General features: G+C 37.6%; 1 protein-coding gene across 2 annotated transcripts in view; it reads right to left on the reverse strand.

Moving 5' to 3' along the window:
- The window catches only part of LOC149784326 (intermembrane lipid transfer protein VPS13B-like), a 370,899-nt gene that overhangs the window by 244,165 nt on the left and 105,399 nt on the right, over nucleotides 1-21,335 (reverse strand). For both annotated transcript variants that reach the window (XM_089932368.1, XM_089932367.1), the window contains exons 13-16: nucleotides 18,261-18,443; nucleotides 3,842-4,050; nucleotides 2,309-2,531; nucleotides 749-966 (exon numbers count right to left, since the gene is read on the reverse strand). In XM_089932368.1, coding sequence (XP_089788494.1) covers nucleotides 749-966; nucleotides 2,309-2,531; nucleotides 3,842-4,050; nucleotides 18,261-18,443 — 833 coding nt within the window. The remainder of the gene's footprint in view (nucleotides 1-748; nucleotides 967-2,308; nucleotides 2,532-3,841; nucleotides 4,051-18,260; nucleotides 18,444-21,335) is intronic.

Consider the following 21,335-nt stretch of genomic DNA (forward strand, 5'->3'; position numbering starts at 1 on the left):
ATAACGGAAAGCGCTCTAGACCACTCAGCCACTTGGGGCCCCCCAATAATAAATAATATTCCCGTTAATTTTTATTTTGGCATAACACTGAAAGAACCTGGTGATAGTGCTAAATTTCAGAAGCTACACTGCGATCATATTACATTAAAATTCATACACAAACTCTTCCTCAAAATGGTAATAAAAAATATTACACATTATTTCTCGTACTTAAAAAACAATATTTTTTCCCGGTATGAGAAAAATACATGTATTTAAAATTTCAGGAACCATGCCATGATCATATTAAATTCAAATTCATACAAGATCTCTTCCCCATAATGATAATACATTTTGTATACACTATTTCATGTACTTCAAACAAAATTTATTTTTCCATTTGCTAATGAATATAGGAAATTTCAAGAGCCACGCCATGACTGTGTTATATCCAAGTTCACGTTATAGTGGGGTGCGTTATAGTGGGGTTGCACTGTACTACTTTGGTTATCTACCTGTGATTTAAGGCATTTGCAATTTCATAGCTCTACATCTTATAATCTGTGTGTTACTGCACTAAATCTAATTCAGGATGGATGCAGGATCACATGCTCACTTCTGTATTAGCAGATGGTTCATAATGTAATTGTTTAATTTGTAATTGGTATAAATACCATCATTCAGTAACAAAATTTAGTACCATACTACTTTTTTCTTATCAAAAAAGCCTGTGTGACATCAAGTTCTAGCAGATAAGTAAATATTATACCTGTTTGTGTGATGCTGCTAGGGTTACTGCATGCATATCTGTATGAAGACAGAGGCCCAATGCACTGATGTTTTCAGACTGTGTGGGTGTGTACTTGTGACTCACTGCAACTGTACAAGTGACCGTAACTGGTTTTACAAGCTGAAGAGCTTCCTTAGAAGAATGGATGGTATAAGTGGCAAAGTTTCTGAGGTAGACATTCCAGGGCAGTTTATCACCTAAAGAAGCAAGATAAATGCAGCTTTTATCTCCTAAAGAAACAACGTGTATCAGTTTATACATGTTAAAAATTCTGTGAAATTTTACTATATTTTCTACATAGAGAATCTTAAATGGGAAATGATTTAATACTGAATTTATGAAACAAGTTGAATAATGTCCTGCTTTTGTGAATCTTGGCAAGCAAAAGCTGGACATTATTGAACAAGTTTAATAAATTTAATATTAAATCATTACCCATTTGAGATTCTTTTTATCATATAGTTGTTATTTCAGTTGAAAGATACAAAGAAGAATGAATAAATTCATTCATTCTCACAGACACTGAAAATTTCATTTCTTGTGCACAAAAAATAGTCCCAAACAAAGTTGAACAAGTAAAAGCAGATTACACCTTTTTACAGACTATAAAAAAATTAAGCATCCATCCTAATAAACTGAACATTTTACAGACATGATCATTTTTCAACACAGAATGTTCAATGCATCTGATGTCACATTATTTGATATGGTACAAAGTACAAGTTAGGGCTGACCTACAATACACGATTCATCTTTACCCTAAAATGTCACAACTATACATTACTGTTGCAATATTCATGTCAAAGGAGGATTAATGGATGCAGAAATTCCAATATTTACTGTAATGTATTTATTTATGAACGAATATTTGCAGTACTTTATTTGGAACATTAAACTGTATATAATACATAATCAAATTCTTTTTGAGTCAGAGTTACTTCACATATTTAACATGTAAATATGCTGTGGTTAGATAAAGTTCTGTCTTTTGGGAGAACAGTTTATTTCCATATTCTTCTGTGAACAGAGGTGAGTTTATTTACTTCTGTAAGTTAACATTTAAACCACATTTGTATAGAGGGTGGATTCTGTGTTATGGATATATCAACCCTCTCCATCCCCACCCTACAATATTTAAGCCATTTTTTATATGATGATATTGTTATAGGGTAGGGGTAAATTGGCAATATGCAGACATAGAAGACCATTTTTTCCCTCAATTTCCTTTCATGACTTGAGTCAAAAAATGGCTGCCAAAATTTGAAATAAAAACAAAAAATTTCAGAAGGCTGGGTTAAAAAGGCTTTCCCATGATCACAGCCAATCAGTAAAGAGACTACTGCACAATAATTTCATGGGCCTATTTGGTCCAATCAGAATCATATAAAGTGATCTGTAACATGTTGTGATATCAAAAATTAAAACTGCACATACTATAGGAAAACTGTACCGAGTATGTGAAAAAATATAAAATTATATCTATGAAATAAGTCCTCAACAGACTACAAGCAACTGCGTGAATAAAATTCTCAAACATACCCACAAGGGACCCCTCTATGCTTGTAACAGGAATTTCCTGTAGGGATGGGACTGGTTTCAGTCCTGCACTCTGCACCTGGACATGAGGAAGGCAGAGGACAAATGTGTCAGCAAGATTCCCAAAACCAAATGATCTCTGTAGATTACTAGGAATGTTCATGCTGGGTTCACTCAGATGAAGATGGCATTGGGGAAGAAATATACAAAACTTCTTCATCTCTACCTGCAATTATAGAAAGGAACCAAAATGGTGCTCATCTTATGCAAATTGAATGACTCCAAACTCCAATAAACTTTATATAAACAGCATTATCCACAACAAAGAAAGAAATTAAGTGAAATTCTAATAAAAAGGGTCAGGGATACAAGACTAAACAACCCCATATCAAAATCTGCTGTATGAATGGGCTAGTTTAGCTAGCTGAACAAGTTTGCAAACTGTTCTTTATGGTTGTTAGGTAAAATTTTCCACATCTTATAGGTATTGTCTTTTGGATACTTCAACTCCAAAATTAGATTTTTCACTAAAATAAGCTCTGCCAAAGTTTAACTTTCTTGAATTAGTACCCTACTGACTACTTTGATATATTTACTGTTCCAAATTACTGTATTAAGATTTTAAGTCCATCAGAGCCATAGTCTACATGTTCAAACTTTACCTCCTAATTTTATTGACAGATTATTATTTATTAAATTTATCGTAACCTTTATGCTAGGCTATATGGTTTTGAAGTGCATCATCCTGCTGGGCTAAACTGTGATGAGAAAAGAAGTGAAAACTGCACTCTACTGTTATATTGTCAGCTTCTTTGTCTGCCTGTTCTAAATTATATTTCAAAATGCCACTGAGCTGAGGGTTGACCAGCATGCCATCTGTTTTTGTCCATCTAGCATGTATATCGGACTCATATTTAACACCATTTTCGTGTCCAAAATCATTCAAATTGCCTTCAACACTATGATCAGCTTTTCCAATGGGCCAATCAAATTTGGTTTAACAACCATTTATATCAAGCCAAAGAAACCAGAAATGTAAACAGTTACAAAAAAATACACATTGTGCCAAGTGCTATAATATTTCAACAGGCTTGATTTACATTGTATTTATACTATGCAGAAAACATTTTCATCTACATGACTTGAAACTAACTTACAGGTGTTCTTGCGCATCACCGCTGTCAAAGTTCACAAATTCGTACAAATTTTGCACCCCCTGGAAGCATCTCTGTTAATGAGTTGGTTGTGTAGAAAAACAATTCAAAACATTATATTGTAAATATTTCTTCACAATAGGTATTAACTATCATTTTCTTTTTGTTTTATACATAACTTCCTTGCAGGGAAACAAGCTAAGAGAAGGTATGATTCAATCATAAATTTGCATAAGCAAAAAATATTATCCCTTGCAAACTGAAATTTAAGGTGTCAATCAAGCACTGAAAATGCCCCAACCCATGAAAATTATCATACAATCAGATGTCTTGTTTGCTCTTTTTTCATATTCATCTATAAATAATTCTAGAGTCTACAAACCTGAACTTGAAGAAGTCGAAGCAAAGGAAACAATCTAGCTAGTTTTCTCCCTATGCTATCCATAGTTTTGTCTCCTTCCTGGTCTCCAGCTGCTTTATCTGTGGCCCCTGGATGGGGCAAGGAATCAGTAATCAGCCCCTTGGATGCACTTTGTGTCAAATTAATGGAGGAAGACCTTTGCTTAGTGGAGCTACTTGAAGCTACTGATACTAAAAGTATATATTGAAGAAAATTATTAATACTTTTGAGTTACAAATCTTACAAGGCACAAAAATCAATGTCCTTTATTCTAACTTACTAGTGTTCAACAACAGCATGTAAGTAAGCTTTATACAGAGGTCCCCTCTTGAATGGCTCCACCTGATCAGTTGCCCCATGGTTTATAAGGCCAGCATCCCTTGGCATCAGTAAGTTTGTGTTCAAAATGCAACCTGTCACCAACACTTTAGTACAAAAACTGCAAATATACCCTTCATCAGTGGCCACAAAAAGATTTCAGATTAAAATCTTGCTAATATTTGTAATTTCTCAACTTAACACACTGGCATGTGTTCCAACATGCCAATAAAGTAACTTTAATACATACAAAGTGTTAAGTAATTTGATTATCCTTACTACTGTGTATTCCTTAGATGTTAGCTTTTCTCACTTTTAAAATTACTGGCTATTATTATATTTATCAAGATGACTATAGCTAACCATAATGTTCAACTCCAGATAGTAAAATGTATTTTATCTTTTATAAATTCTGGCTTCCCTCTGACAAATTATGAAATGTACTTAACTGTGTTCCATACAAGAGAAAAGAAGAAAACCTTGTTCATGTAATGAGATCACTTCTATTGTAAACACTGAGCATTTTAGCATCTCATGCAATAACTACATAGTGCTGATGAAGGAATAAGTTGTCACAAAAGTGCAAAATGTCACCAGACTTTCTCAGTTCAGAATGAAAAGTAAAAGCAATTAGACTAAATAAAAAGAGGGATTGTTATTTGATCACTGCTGAGAAACCAATTTTTCCTAGCAAAATGTGTTTCTTCAAGAATACTTACCCAATCACAATACCTTAGGAAAATTACTAGAACCTTGCAAATCCAGCCCTACCAGATACTACTTTTAGCTACAAGGTATAAGACTTGGCTGCAAAGTCTCTGTGTGTTTGATTTAGGTTTTAAACATAGCTTTTAAAAAAATTCAGTCATATCGCTACGATGTCTGCAGTGTGACAGTTTATAGTGATTCTAGTACTGGGGCATCATGCTGCAGACATGTAGCATCATGTCCCACCCAGTCACATTATCCTGACACCAGGCTGACCAGTCCTAACACTAACTTCTTAATGCTGAGTGCCTAGTGAGGCAGCTGTTAGTACCATATTTTAAAGTCTTTGATATGACTTGGCCAGGGTTCGAACCTGCGACTTAAGGCATCCAAGGTGGATGTTCTAACTATTAGGCCACCGGAGCAGTGGCAGCAAAGTCTAAGAACCTTGACTTACTAATGGATTGGAAGGCATGAGCTCTATGGATGTAACTGCAGGGAGGCCATGATGGTATTTGTGTATTATGATTGGGCAAGTATTCTCAAAGAAACATTTCTCTAGGAAAAACTGGTTTCTTCTTTAAATACATAACTCAATCACAGTACCTTAAGAGAATAGGTAAGAGGTGGAGGGAGGTACATCCCCTAAGGTAAGTGAGACAGTTTCTGGGTAACCCAACTGGAGGAGACTCCATCTGATGGGGAGTGGCTTCAAACAGGGAAAATATTTTCCCCCACTAATCCAGTGGTGATGCCATGTCCTAAGAAGCTGTTGATTGACCAGTTGAGCTGCAGATATGGGTCAAACAAGATCGAAATGGTCCCTCTGGGAAGAGATAAAAGCAAGAGAATGTGGACTCTGATCTCCATAACACAACATGAATGATGACTGCAAACAGTCGAATGCTAGGCTGGTGGCATCTGCTCTAACCTCAAGAGGCAAAATGCATATTAGGTTCACTTTTGCTTGGGTTTTTTCCCTATATGCTCAGCGAATAACCCACTTAATCTGGATTGAGACAGTCTGTTTTGTTATATCCTCCTGTCCTGTTTTGAGAAGTAGAAAGAGGCATGATCTCCCTCTATACAACAGTGATTTTCAACTAAGATACTACTACAAAGCCCAAAACTGGGTCTTGTAGGTGGCCTTCAGCTGATATATCCATACAAAATGGAGGTTTCGTGATGAAAGTCTGGTTACCCATGGAAGGAAGTAGGTTCTTGGTGATGAAAGCGGATGCTGTCTTGTCAGAACTACATGTAATTCAGGTCCGCTGATATGGCATGTATTTGCTAATTCTGCCTAACACTATGAGGAAGGAAATCTTTTAGGAAAGGTGCCCACCATAGATGCCCTTAAAATTGGTTCAACAGTGTCTTCTTCAGTCAGGTTAACACCCAAAATAGATTCCACTTGGGCATAGGGTTAATGTTTTTGGCCGTGTATATTTAAAGTTGGTGAGTAGATCAGATAAGTCCTTGTTTTGTCTGATATCCTCTTTTGTGATGAGGAAAGGTGTCAGCAATAGTGGAGCCTTTTACTGTACTGTGTGCAAATTTGTTTGAAGAGATAAAACAGTGCTGTCCAACCTTTTTGATGCCATGGGCCACTGAAAAATGTTTTTCTTCAACTCAAGGGCCACAGCAGGAAACTGAAAAGCAACAACTTTATAGCTGCTCGAGCTCTGGCGGGCCATTTAAAATCAACCTGCGGGCTGCGGGTTGGACAGCACTGACATAGAAATTAGTTATTTGTGGTATAGATGTCTGGAGAAGTAAGATGTATTCATTTGTGCATCATTGGGTGAAAACATACCGTGTGCCTTCATATGCTCCCAGAGTGGAGGGCCTTATTGCTAGAGTGATTCTCTCAATGACTGGTTGTGATAATTGTTCATTTCAAATGGATCCAGATGTGCAGGTTCCATAGCTCTGAGTAGGAATGAAACAAATGCCATCATGGTTGTATAAGTAGATGAAGGAAAATCCAAATTCTCTGAGGAGTTCCCATTGAAAGATTGATGAGGTCGCTGATCCATGACTTCTCCCATCCGAGTGGTGCAATATGATTTCCTTGCTTTCTGTATTCCCTTTGGGATCAGAGGTGTTGGAGAGAGGGCATATATATCCAGGCCATTTCCAATTTATTGATAGAGCATCGACTGCCCATGCTTTCAGTTTGGGACTAGAAATACGAAGGTTGTCAATCTAGTATTCTACTTTGTCGCAAACAGGCCCAGCAAAGGATGGTCCCATCTGGTACATATATGAATGAAAACTGATGAATGCAGAGACCATTCCTTCTGTATTAGTTGATTATTCCAGACAAAGACATGGCAAACTTCTATGTGGATTTGTTGCTGACAACATCACTTTAGAAAGTCACCAGGATGCAAAGATCTTGGGACTTGGTTCCTCCTTGTTGTTTGAAATAAGTCACCACTGTAGAGCTGAAGGACAGAATGAAAACTCATTTGCCATGCAAATATTCCTCTCATCATTGAAAGGCTTTCATGATGGCCATCATTTCCAAAATTTATTGACATGAAAATGTTGTTCCCGGGGAAAGCATGTACTACTGACTTCCCAAAAAGATGGTAGTAGGTGGGCTCCCCAGCCTTCTGTACTTGCATCGGTACAGTCTGTAATCTCAGGCATTTGTACTTGTATGCCCACCTGAGCCAAGTTAGGTTGACCCAATTCTACAGCTGGTTCCTCAATTGTGTGCAGATGATGAGAGGATTGTCCAGTGGGTAAACTATAGGCCTCCATTCGAGCAAAAGAATCATTGCAATAGGCACATAGAAAGGAGACCAATGACCATGATGTCCACTGCTATGTTGACCAAGCCTAGTAGACGAAGGAATTCCCATGCAGATAGAATTCCCTGAAAGTAAAGGTGCAACCCTGGTTCAGATTTCAATGCCTGAGGGAAACGAAATATATTGCCTGCATACTGAACTCCATACCTAGGTGAACAAATTATTTTAGTATGTTTTTTCCTTGTTTGTGAGAAATCCAGATTGATAACAAATGTTATGTTTTGTTAGATCTAATCCACTGATGTTTGTACAGGATGTCATACAGGTAACTTGATGTTGCTGCCATCAAAATAATCCAGGCATGACCCATTATTCAATTTATCAGATGAGTGAAGGCCCTGGGACTGCTACTGAGCCCTAATGGGAGTGCCCTGAACTGGTATATGATGTTGTAGGCAAATCACTGGAAGCCATGTGAATATGGACATGAAGGTATGTGCCATTTAAGTCCACAATGATGGCGAAGTCTCCCTAATGGATGGTATCACAATATGCTCTGGTGTTTCCATTCAGATCTGATGGGTGTGAATTAACTGACTGAGGGTGGTTAGGTTAATGACCGGACATGGAGTGCCATTTGTCTTTGGGACCAAGAAAAGTCTGGAATGAATGATAGGACCCTCTCGGTGTTACATCCACTTTGGTTTGCGAGAACGTTGGATTTCACTGAGTGCAGCTTTTATAGGACAGTTTCCAGGTTTGTGTCCTATGAGTGGCCCATGGCTACTTTTATTGATTTCCAATACTATCACTGTATTGACACTGTGGTTGAGGGAGGGAGGGACATGGGTCTCCTGGGTACTTTGTTTGCAGACTTCTTCAATCTACCTGTTAAACAGAAGGTTAGAAGATAAAGGTTGTGATCTTACCTTGGCCTTATGCTGGTCCTTCAGGAAAGTTCAGGCAGAGAGCACTGATTCATGTTCCACCAACTGTAAATTTGTAGCTGCAGTTGCGGCATTGTCCAAAGTGCGTTAAACGGCTCTATTCAGTACTCGAGCCATTATTGCGACTGACTCCAATGAATGCCCTGAGGTATTCAGAGTGGAAAAAGATAAGCTATGTTCTGCCTGTTGGAAGATAGTCATACAGACGAAAGTCCAAAATCGGGCCATAGCAACAATATTGCGCACTAACTGCTGAGTGTCACCAAAGGCCATCTGTGGTGATATCCAAATAAAAGACTGGTATGTAGCAATGGTAGAACCACCAAGAAACTAACGATGAAGGCAGGTCAGAATGTCCAACTTTCCCAGACTGCAGAAGTAATTGAAGTTAATTGAAGTTGGACTCTTCTTTTCCATCACAAGATCAACAGATGCTGTAGCTCCAGGTTGTTGATGGAGCGGGAGGAGGAGGACCAAATTCCAGGGGTTAAAGGTGGAAAACATACTCAATGGAGGCTCAGAAAGCTGAATCTTCCCATGCTATTGGATAGTGTAGAATAGATCACAGCAATGGAGAACAAGCAACATTATCTAGGTTGCATTAGGTAATGCTCAGGTCACCTATAATGCTTGACACTTAGGTGGCAAACAGTGGCGAGGTCTCTCGCTCACTAAACTCACTAACTGCCAAATTTCATCAAAGGCTATCTGGTCCATATGTATGGAGTGTGGCTTTGTCAAAGTAACAATATCATTGTCAACTGCTGTAGTTTCCAAAATGAAAGACTGGTATGTAGAAAAAGTAGACCCAATTAGACTTAGATGGCAAAGAGTGACAAGGTCAGTCACTCATTAAACTCATAGAATGCACTGAATTAGTAACCACGACCTAGAGACATTCGCTGAGTAAAGAGTATTTTCTCATGGCAGAGTGTAGAGAACTGTGAAGCAACATCTGCTGAAACATGAGGAACTATTCAAAGTGACATGCATAATGAGTGTCTCAACACGGTATGAGGGTTAGACTGGTCCCTGCACATATCTGTAAAAGTCAGGTTTGATGTACTGGAAGACAGGCTGTTAGTGACTGAGCCCATAATATGGATGTTTTGGCCCTTGGTGATCCCTAGATAATGACCTTGGGCAGTTGCAAGGGAAACAGGCCATCCGTGTGGGGAGGATGTCATTTGCAATGGGTTATAAGATGTTTGGTCCATGTAACCTATCTGTATGTCTGCTGAGTGAAAGAGAAATTGGCTGTTTGTTAGCTCTGTCCCTCACTGTTCCACAAAAGGAATCAAGTCAAACCCCATGGAGGCAAGACAGAGGGAGTTGGCAAAGATACGGAGTCCTGTGGTGATGACTTGGGCGCCGGTGCTATTTCTGTGTGTGTCAATGTCCAGTACTTTGTGGCTGAAGGGTAAGTTGATTTATCTCCCTTGTCTGCCAGATATTCTACTGCTGAGGAAAGGTCAATGTGCAAACTGGTGACCTCTTCATCCTGAGCTGTATGTTTCTGCATTTTCACCATAGTGTTTTGTAAGACAAAAATAGACCAAAATGTACAAAACTGTAGCCCTGCGCATGTCTTTTAGATGCAGTGTCTGTGCTGAGCTAAATCTTAAAATGTTGACCCAGAAATTTATAAGACAGTCTAATAAAGCAATAAATCATTCAGGTAAAATATAATAACAATACCACCTATAAGGAGATGTATAATCCTGTGGACCTGTACATGTTAGGTATGAATACAATGTGGGCTATACCAAATGATGGTTACCTGGGAAAAAAAGTGATAGCAGATGATCTCAATTGTTATGCTACCTATAGGGAAGGTCAAGGACAGCCTGTACATGTAGTATAAATGAAGCATGGAATTCTGTGACTAGATGACTAGGTATGACATGGTAAAGGAAATTACTGGTATGTACCAGAAATGATGGAATTATACATATATAAGGAGTTTCTTATGGGCATAAAGTCATGCACACATACTGATATTGTAGCCCAAACCTATCTTAATCTACCCATGTGAGTGACTTATGCTCTTTAAATATGATGGACTGCCTATACAGACAAACATGACTCAAGTGTTGCTTATAGAAACATGCATTAGCAAGATGCAACTGAGGAAACCATGAATAGAAAGCCAATCTGTACTTTTCTGACAAGAGCAGAAGCAATACAGAAATGTACACAAGTGTCTACATTACACACAAAAATAACTTCACATTAATGGGAACTTAGGCACCGCATTAGATAAACACAAAGCAGGTGCAATAATATCCATTATGAGGCAATTAAAGCCCATAGACCGCCTGTACAAGCATAACACATTGAAATTGGCACCAGAACACTATGAATGCCATGGAATAGAAACTCACTGATGTGTACCCATTCATAATGGAATTGCATATATATATTAGGAGTTTTTATAAGTGCTAGAGACTTGCTCATACAAAATAATTATAGCCCAAACTTAATCTGAAGTTGATTATGCTGACCATGTGAGTACTTAACGTGTGATGACGACAAAATGTTAGCAAACTGTAAAAGCAGAACTTTGTTAATATAGGAATAGAAAAGGTTGGAAATATAGATGGATTATACTTTCCTTAGAAGTGAAAAACTTCTCCAACTTGTAATGGTATATCTTCCAAGTAGATTCTGGCTTTTGTGAAGTCTCTTGTGACAAAAGCATGCTTCTTGGAACAAGTGCAAGTAGTAACTTAAAGGTTCTTAGACTTTGCCACAAGTCTTATACCTCAGAGGAGATCACTCTGCTCAATTGGCAGACAACTTTTACCTCCCTTTAGCTAAAAGTAGTATCTTGGAAGGCTGGATTTGTAAGGTAGCAGTAGTTCTCTGAAGGAATTTTTGAGAGTTTAATTTAGTTTTTACTGAGTTCATTGTGCTATCAACTGTCAACAGCCGACTCACACAGCAAATAATGTCCAAAGTGTGTTATGTAGTCTGACTCCTGTGAGTTGGCAACTGACAGTTTTTAACACCATAAACTCAGTAAAAACAAAATTAAACAATTATAACTGCAATTGTTTATAATTTTATTTACTTTTATTTTTATTTTGTGTTTTAAAGATATTTTCTATCATTTTTAGAGTCTTATATGAATTTTTGTTCTGCACATCTGCTACATACCTATTTATAGAACTGGGGATTCTCCATCTGCAATGTAATAGCTATGTCAACATAAAACAAAGAAGTCTACCAATGGTAGGCTATCTAAGGTTTTGAACATTCCACAGCATGGTCTTAATCTTTTACCTAAATTGGCATCTGTGATCTGAGTAGAAGTTGAATATCCAAAGCAAAGGATGTTTTGTTTTGTTTGACATATGAATGACTCTTGGATTTGATGCTAGCATGAATTCATTGTGACTTGGCTGAATCATTATTGTCCAGACATGTCAGCAACCAATTTTCATTTCATTAAATGTATTTTTATGCTTGTTAACAGTTTAGGTTAACTACAGGGGCTACTTACAAATGAAATTAAGACTACCTGCGTCTGTAAATGGTTATAGTGACAGGAGTCAAACCAGTGTAAGACATCGATCCTGAAAGTTATAAAGAGGGAGTAGCAGGATTTTTACCCACCATCCCCCACATCATAACTATCAAGGTCAGTGTATTACATTGTAGGACTGTGAATGCTATTGTTATAATGTTAGTGTTTGACCCCCATCTCCTCCCAATCACTATATTCAGTTACCAATAGTTTCAAATTCATTTGTAATGAGCCTCAGTGAAAGTGCTTACAATGCCCTAATGTTCTTCTTGGCAGATTTTGAGTTTCCCAGCTTTGTTTTTTCAAATCTAATCAAAGAAAGAATTATTTATTGTCAGAAAAAATAGAAAGATTCGTTATTTGATTCTGTCAAATCAATTTATTAAATTTTCTAAAAAATATATACCCAACATTTTTATTTCATTTTAAAGGCATGCAGTGTCTATGCCTTACAATTCAGTGTTTACTTTAGTTGCTTAGCACATGACTCTATTTACAGAAGTTAGCATACAGTAGTTCTCTGTACAGTTTATACAGAAATAAATGCAATAGGGTCTGATCACATGGTTATGTTCTGACTGAGGGAAATCTTCCCTAAAATTATCAAATGATGATTGGTTAACATATTTAAAGAAGAAATTTGATGTCAGTAAGTTTTCATATGAACACAGTCAAAATACATTCAACTGCTGTCAATGGGAAAATTGAGAAGGTTGACTCTGCATGCCAGCCAATAGCTACAATATCTCAGATTGAAATGTGGCATTCGAAAGCGTGGCTCACAGACTTATGAGCCTTAATTTAGGTGAGGCTACTCTGATCTGGTGAGACATCAGAGTACACCAAGCATATGACCCTCTTCAGCCAGGAATAAAGGGTGTGAAGCATGATATCCTGTGTTCTGTCTCACAGATATTGCTCAAAACTTCAGAGTAGTAAGCTACATGAGATGAGATGCTGCTTGTGCCATGACTTGTCTCTGTGCGCATCAAGTAGTGCTTGAGGGCACAGACAGGATCTTGCATGGGTGCCACTCTCAGACTTTTCTATGGAAAAGAGAGGATGAATGACAACTTGTCAGTTCCCTATGGACGGCAATCGATTTTTGGAATTTGGTCACTGGAGATCAAAATTGTCTAACTGATAGATCTTTATCATGCCCAATGTCACATCTGCCATATGTCGGAATGTGTCCAAGATCATTGATCCCTGAGAACACAAACAGAATCTTGCATGGCTGCTGTTCTCAACCTGGCTATGGAACAAAGTGACCAGAGATGCTGGTTGACTACCAACAGATGGTAATCTGTTCTGGGCTATGAAACCCAATGGTATCATGAGAACCACCAAACCCTCCAATCTGAATTGAAGAGAATTTCAGTAAACATATAAGGGCATGCAGCCCTCTTACCCTACCTGCTGAAGCTAAAGCTATCAGCAAAAATGGTCTGTATGATTGTGACTTTAGCGATGTGTAGGCTAGAAGTTCAATGGGGTTAAAATCTAGCCATGTTAAAAAACCCAGATTAGATCCCTTTTGAGACCAATAAGGGATGTTGGTCAAGGAGACCAATTTTGTCTAAAAGATCTGATAGGTCTCTATCCTGCCCAAACATGTTGCCATGATGCTGGAATGTGTCCAATATCATAGGGTGGTAGTCTTTGGTAGCAGTTGGGGTCCGACTGTTTCTTCTTCAAGAAAAGAGCTAGAGAAAGTCATCCAATTGAAAGATAGAGGCACATAGATGGGCAATATAGATGGTTACTCTCAAGATTCTTTCCACAAATGAAGGTTTGAATTGTCTGACTCACAAGGTTGTCCTGGTAAAAGTTGAGAATGTAGAAGAAGAGAAAGGTCGATTCAGGTTGGTGGGAAATCTTCCTGGGTGTATTATCATCAGGAAATATAGATTGGTGATACAGGGCTTGCGCCCTCAAAGAGGGGCTCTTGGAGTCATTTTGTCATTCTGACCCGGTAACTGTAGCACCCTAGGTGGGGTGGCAGATGCCCACAACCCCTCCCAGTTGGCTGACAATGCATCTCATGGCCCAAGTTGCTGTGAGGGAAGATGAAGGTGGGTAACTGTTGATTCCACCTCATCACCAAGCAGTCGATCATTGGATGCCCTTGAAGTGTGTGATTCTGAGTGAGGACCAACTGATGGAGGGGCCATTCTGTGTGAAGGATATGACACCTTCTGGATTGATTCTTGGTGAAGCAACTCATGCAGCCAGAAGGTGGCTGATTCATATGTTGATATGGAGATTGTTGCATCCATGTAGAAAATACCAAATCAGAACACTGGACAAGTGGTCAGGTACCTCCCTGCTTGAGGATATAGGTCGCCATCACAGTGTTGTCATATCAAAACAGGACCCTTTCACTCCAACATTAATCTTTACAGAAATGAAAGATATTGATGACAGCCTTCATTTCTAGGATACTGATGTGAAGAGACCATTCCCTAGGTGTCGCAAACACTAGTGAATAGTGAAGGTCAGCAACAGGTCGGTACTGAATGCAGTACATTTACGTTATTTACATCTTGAATTCTTCAGCGGGATTCCAATGGTCAGCCTGCCTGGATTGCCCCACTGACATGGAAATGATCAAATTTTGGGTGTGATCATGGACTGCTTGATTAAAAAGATGAGAAACGGGTGCCAGGGTGCTGGCAAGTACTGCTTAACTAGACAGCAAAGTGAGCACAAGTCCGCTGCTATATAATAACCAAAGAGTTGCAAATAACTCTCCTGATGAAATCTATGTCCTGATGGAAACAGACTCAATGAACTCAATGATTATGGGGGCGCAAACACAAAGAGACATGCCAGATTCCTGTTGGTTAAGAAGTTCATGCCCAAATGGATGAAATTCTGAGATGTATAGATGTCTGACATGGCCAGTTCATGAAAAGGTCATAGATGACCTAGAAGGGAGATCGTTCTGCCTTGAGTAGATAGAACTTACCATGTGCTGCTGTCAATGTAAATGATGTAGCCCAGATAGGGAGATGGTGCAATCCCTAGTGTGAGTGAAAGCCCAGGGCTTGATGAGGGCCGAAGGGAAGAACAGTGAGTTAATAATGGTGTGGCAGTTAGCAGACTGGAAACTAGCAGCAGACAGGGTGGACTGGGACAAGGAAGTATGCAACTGTCAGATTGAGACTAATGGCATACTTGCCCTATCTAACAGAGGTGGAATAACATCATCTTCCTCATCTTGAATAGAGTGAAGAGACTCCAGTCGATGATGGGCCTCTACCTACTGTTTGCATTCCAAAAGCAACACTCTTGAGTAACTCATTGGAGAATGTATCCTTAACACGAGCTCCCATGCCATTTATGAGCAATCATATCATATGTTATCATTAGGCATCCATCTTACGATCTGACTGTTGATGAATGAAACCCAAAACCCCTCCACAACTGACCTGGATCAGCCCCTCCCCTTTCTGAGGGAAAAGGGAGGTCCATTGAGCTCAAATAATTTTCATACAGCCATTGTACTATTGTATGATGGGTCAATGTGGGTGCATATGTGACTATCTATGACTCCTCTCCTTTACTGTATGCTGGGTTTTCATATGGCTCAGCTTCATGCTGAGCATAAGTCATGCCAGGTGGCCTTGATGATTCTGCTCAGTTGTATCTGTGCCAGATGTGATCTCTCCCTGGAGTATAGGCTGTGAGTACTCTAATATCCAGCACTGCCGGTAAAGACAGCACTGCCAGCCTTTACATCACTGCCAGCATCCCCAGCCTTTCCTGCACTGTTGGTACCACCTGCACTGCTGGCCAGAGGGGGGATTCTATAGCATCCCCCCACAAGGCTTGCCACTGAGGCTAATTTGGGGTGAAGACTAAGAATGTCAGAGGCATCTTGTCTTGACCTAAACCTCAACTATTTCTTTTTCCCCATTGCCACTTTCTGAAGTACAGCAGTACATGTGTTTTCTGACCAAACACTGCATATTTAGCTCCTTCCCTTCAATGCTGAACATGGTGATCTTTGTGCATGTGCATGTCATGCGTGTAGTGAACATTCCTCCTGAAATGACACAGGTGAGGGAAAACAAAGCATAGATTAACAAATTAGTATGTGACTAACTAGCTAATAGCATAAATCATCTAATTCAGCAGCCCAGACTGCCCTGACTACATATTACAGATGCTGTATATCAGAAACTATGCATACAAAACACAACAAAACAGGATTCATGGCAGACTTCCATGCTTTGAAACTGCATATAGATCAATTAAATTAATATTGTGCAGAAAGTCACAAACTAAAGCAGAAACTAGTGGAGGGTTGATAATACTTGGTCTCTAAAACAGTGATATAATTAACATACCAGTGACCATGTCATATCATAAACATATGGTCCTATCTAAATCTGAAGCACAATGCAGAGTTAATAGAGAAGGGACAATGTGTACATACTATAAACCAAACCAGAGTTATGGTAGGCTACCATGCTTTAATACAAGAAACACAAGTACAAACTAATAATATACTGAAACTACTAGGTTGTTGAAACAAAACATTGTCGTAACAACATGCTAAAGAAGCTGCATAACAGAAACCATGTATACATAACATATTAAACAAAACAGGAGTCATGGTAAACTTCCATGCTCTGAAGTGGCCTGTGGAATGTTTAATTGATATATGACTAAATGACACAAGACAAAGAAACTAAAGCAGAAACTAGTGATGTGTTGAAAAATTACTAGGTTGCTAAAACACTGTCGTAACTAACAAATCAGTGAAGTGTCATGTCCCCATTTAAAAATTATGCTGCATGCTTAGTTAACAAAAATACCATAATTCTATCAAAACAGCATAAAATATGAATAAATTAAGCATAATTATTAAGCAATAATTCAGAATTTTGCTATTAAAAGCTCCATAGCCGATGAAGCAAACAAATAAAGTCAAATGAACACTAACCCATAATGGCCTTGTGTAAGGTCAACAATAGTGTGATGGGATGGTGGTCCTATAAGACAAAGTCCCAATAAGTGACAAATCTATCAAAATACTTGCAGAAATTTTAAAATAAAGCATACAACCTGCAGTAGATTGATAAATCGCACCATAAAAGCAAAGTGAATGTTGGATGGTCCATAGGAACATAAAAAAGGGCTGGATTGTCTGAGGCTATTGCACTGTCTGTCTCAGCACACAGCAAACCTAAAAACTGGCAACACCTGGCTGTTATCAAGTGGAGGTAATGGGCAAGAGTTACTGCCATTTTCTATCTAAACATAGGATAATATGATTTTTGGCTTTTATTAGGGCCGGATTCACGAGGTAGCAGGCTAATATTCCTAACGTAATGTGATTTAGGAACGTATTCAAAGGAGAAATTTAACATCTTCAAGTAACTAGAAGTAACCATCCATGAAACATGAATGTTGTTGTTGTTGTTGTTGTTGTAGGGTTTAGCACCATTTTTCAGCACATTATAGGCTATACATGGCAGCCAATATTAATGGTGGAGGATGAACCCGGGAAATCCCCGGAAAGAACCACCGACCCTCGAGAAGCTACTGGCAAGCTTTCTCACATACCCATATTGGCCAAATCTGAGACTCGAACCAATGGAGACAGCAGCGAGATGACAGTGATCCATAAAAGTGAGCGCTTTAGACCACTCAGCCACTCAGAACCCCGAAATATGAACAAAATTGATATGAAATTAATATTCAAACAAAACTGAAATAATCCATTGCCTTAGTTACTCAACAACTAGTGAAGCAGGTATTGTCATGATAGCTAAGTCACAGGAAAATTGGATGGCACTGTTTTGAGTGCAAATAAGATGCAAGTAAGCTAATAAACAAAACCTGCAAAAATCACAGTCACTAATTCAATGTTTTGTATTAAAACCTATTTAATGCAGTAGTTTTAGTACCATCTCTAAATGAAACCTCTAAACCTGGAACCTTCAAAATTTAAACCTGTGTGAAATTTACCAAATACAACGGTTCTCAATTTTAAAATTGGCTGAAAAAAAGGAGTAAAATTAAAATGATTTACTTTGACATGTTACACATCCTCTATTTCTTTGACATTATAACACATTATAGTTCATTTCTTTCGAAACACAAAAGATGACCTCAATACTGACCTTGTGATATGTTTCCCTGAAGAGGTGATGCTGCCTGTGCCAGTGCCATATCAACCTCGACCTTTGACCCCTTGTCTGTGATCCTGTGCATCTTCTGGCGAGGATAGTAGGACAACCAGTCTGATAGTACTGGGTCTAAACATGTGCAGATCCCTTCAATGTTCACCAATACCAGCACAGGGGCTATGTGTGTGTGAACAGTGACATTAAGTTAAGACAGCCATACAAAACTATCCTGTAATACATTATGATAACAGATATTAAACAATAAGGGTTCAAGAGAATACCATCTTCATAGTGAAGCGTGCTACAGTACGTTATATAACATTCACACAATTTATAAATTACCAAGCCATTACTGCAGGAGAAATGATACCTGTCTCCTCCCAATTTGCAAATGCAAACATGACTAATATAATCTATCATATATAAAGGACTCACAGTTGATAATTTTTCTCATATTCCCCCAAAAAGCTATAACAAGAAACACACTGCACCAAGAGAGTATAAATAAGGATTTAAAATGACAGAATATACATTGAAAATGCTTAAACTTTAGAAAATGCATCTAAAACTTAGCTTACATTGAACACTTCAGTATAAACTTTAAATGTAATTGATACAGAAATAATCAATAAGTTTTTATATGAAAGCTGACAGAAAAGCATCAGATGACCATGATGTCATCAGAGTAATGACATTACAGAAACTGACTGGAGTAGCAATGCACCAATCAAAATGCATCACTGACATACAAGATGTATTACAAAAGTCACAAATAGGAGTTTTTCTACATATGTGTTATGCCTGTAAAACCTACATCCAATCTGAGAGGAGTTAGAATGGAATCCATCATTGCATTGGTGTGGAATAGGAAAATCCTACTTCAGTGTCAAAATTAGTAGCCAGGAATGGGTCTTTGCCTCATCTCAACATGGGCCTTTGAGACAATTTTGTTCAAACCAACAATTAACAAGCTGGGAAATGTGCCTCTCTAGTAGTAAAACCAGTAGAAAATTTTTAGATATTCATGACATCAAAACTGTCTACTGTCCCAAAAATGTGTTCAAGATGGATAGTTAATTTTCCCATTCTTACTTGTAAATTGATGTGCTTTCTGGAGAAAAACAATGATGAGAAATATGACTATATTCCAGCACATGGCTTCTGACTTTCATCACATGACATTCAACTGCAATCACAATGCACAAAACTAGCAGTACTCCATGATTTACATCATCTCCTGTACAGTCTTTCACAATACTGTTAGGCAAGATAAACAATAATTGCAACTAATTAATTGCAATTTCATCCTATAAATGCAGCAGTTGATGTTTTTGCCATGCAAACAGAACAATATGCACTGAGCAACTTAATTACAAGTAAAGATACTGTACTGTACACTGGTTGTAATTATTATTCTTTTAAAAACAATCTTTTCAATTTAGCAGTTCCTTACCATAAGGCCCTTGATTTTACAACATTGTTACTATTATAAGGTGAGAATGGTCATGGATTCCATTTATCAAATGGTAATAGAATTACATATTATTGTGTACTTCATTACCAGACAGGCTAAGTTGGTTTCCATTGATAATGTTTAAATGAGGTGTACTTATTGTTTATCAAAGGGAAATTGATTCCAGATCCAAGTTTAATTCATGACTAACTGTAGATAAGCAGTGTATTTATTTATCTCAAATGAAATGCATGAAGAAATTGTTTACCTGCAAGCAGTTGCTTCAGTCATTTCAAAAACTATTATATTGCTGCTATAGTCATTTCAAAACTTTATTACACTGCTGCAATAGTCATTCCAAACCTTTATTACATTGCTGCTAAAATCATTTCAAAACTGTTTATTACACTGCTGCTATAATCATTCAAAAATTGTCTATTACACTGTTGCTATAATCATTCCAAAACTGATTATTACACTGTTGCTGTAATCATTCCAAAACTGCTTGTTACACTGTTGCTATGATCATTCCAAAACTGTTTATTACACTGTTGCCATATTCATTCCAAAACTGCTTGTTACACTGTTGCTATAATCACTCCAAATCTGCTTGTTACACTGTTGCTATGATCATTCCAAAACTGCTTGTTACACTGTTGCTATAATCATTCCAACTGTTTATTACACTGTTGCTATATTCATTCCAAAACTGTTTATTACACTGTTGCTATAATCATTCCAAAACTATTACACTGTTGATATATTCATTCAAAAGCTTTTTGTTACACTGTTGATGTAATCATTCCAAAACTGTTTATTACATTCTTAATATATTCATTCCAAAACTGTTTATTACACTGTTGATATATTCATTCCAAAACTGTTTATTACACTGTTGATACATTCATTCCAAAACTCTTTATTACACTCTTGATAAGTTCGTTCCAAAACTGTTACACTGTTCAGCTGCAACTACAATTATCCCTCAATCAAAAGGACACATTTTCTATATTGAGATATGGCCTTATAAACGGGTGGATCTTTATAATGTAAAATTACCAGACAGTTCTATTTTTATGCAGATGAGAGATAGTCTCTCAAAGAAAATTGTCTATACCACTGACAAAATTTTAAAATTACTAAAATAATATTTCAAGTGTGTACTGTGAATTAATTATTAGTGTGGATAAAAATGGCATGGTTTTATGAAAAATGATATTGTCTTCAGTATTTAAATTAATGGATTTTGACTTTTTTATCTTTAAATTCACGGATCTGTGAAATTGTGCTATTGTTTCCATAGTAGAATATCTTCCAATTCATTGATTTGATAAGTAGTCCTGTTGTTTCTATAGTGGAATGACTTCAAACTCATGTATTCATGAAGCAGTCCTATATTTTCCATTTAAATTCATGGCTTTGGGAACTGGTCCTGTTGTTTCCATTGTATAATGACATTTTTTAACATTTAAATTCGTGGAATTGGGGAAACAGTTCTATTATTTCCATAGCAGAATGACATTTTGGGGGATTTTTAAATTCATGGATTTGGGAAGTAGTCCTATTGTTTCACAGTAGAATGACTTTAAATTCATTGATGTGGGAAGTAGTCAAAT

The sequence above is a fragment of the Sinohyriopsis cumingii genome, chromosome 14, assembly GCF_028554795.1.
Source record: "Sinohyriopsis cumingii isolate HCF-2022 chromosome 14, ASM2855479v2, whole genome shotgun sequence".
In the NCBI taxonomy this organism is placed as follows: Eukaryota; Metazoa; Mollusca; class Bivalvia; order Unionida; family Unionidae; genus Sinohyriopsis; species Sinohyriopsis cumingii.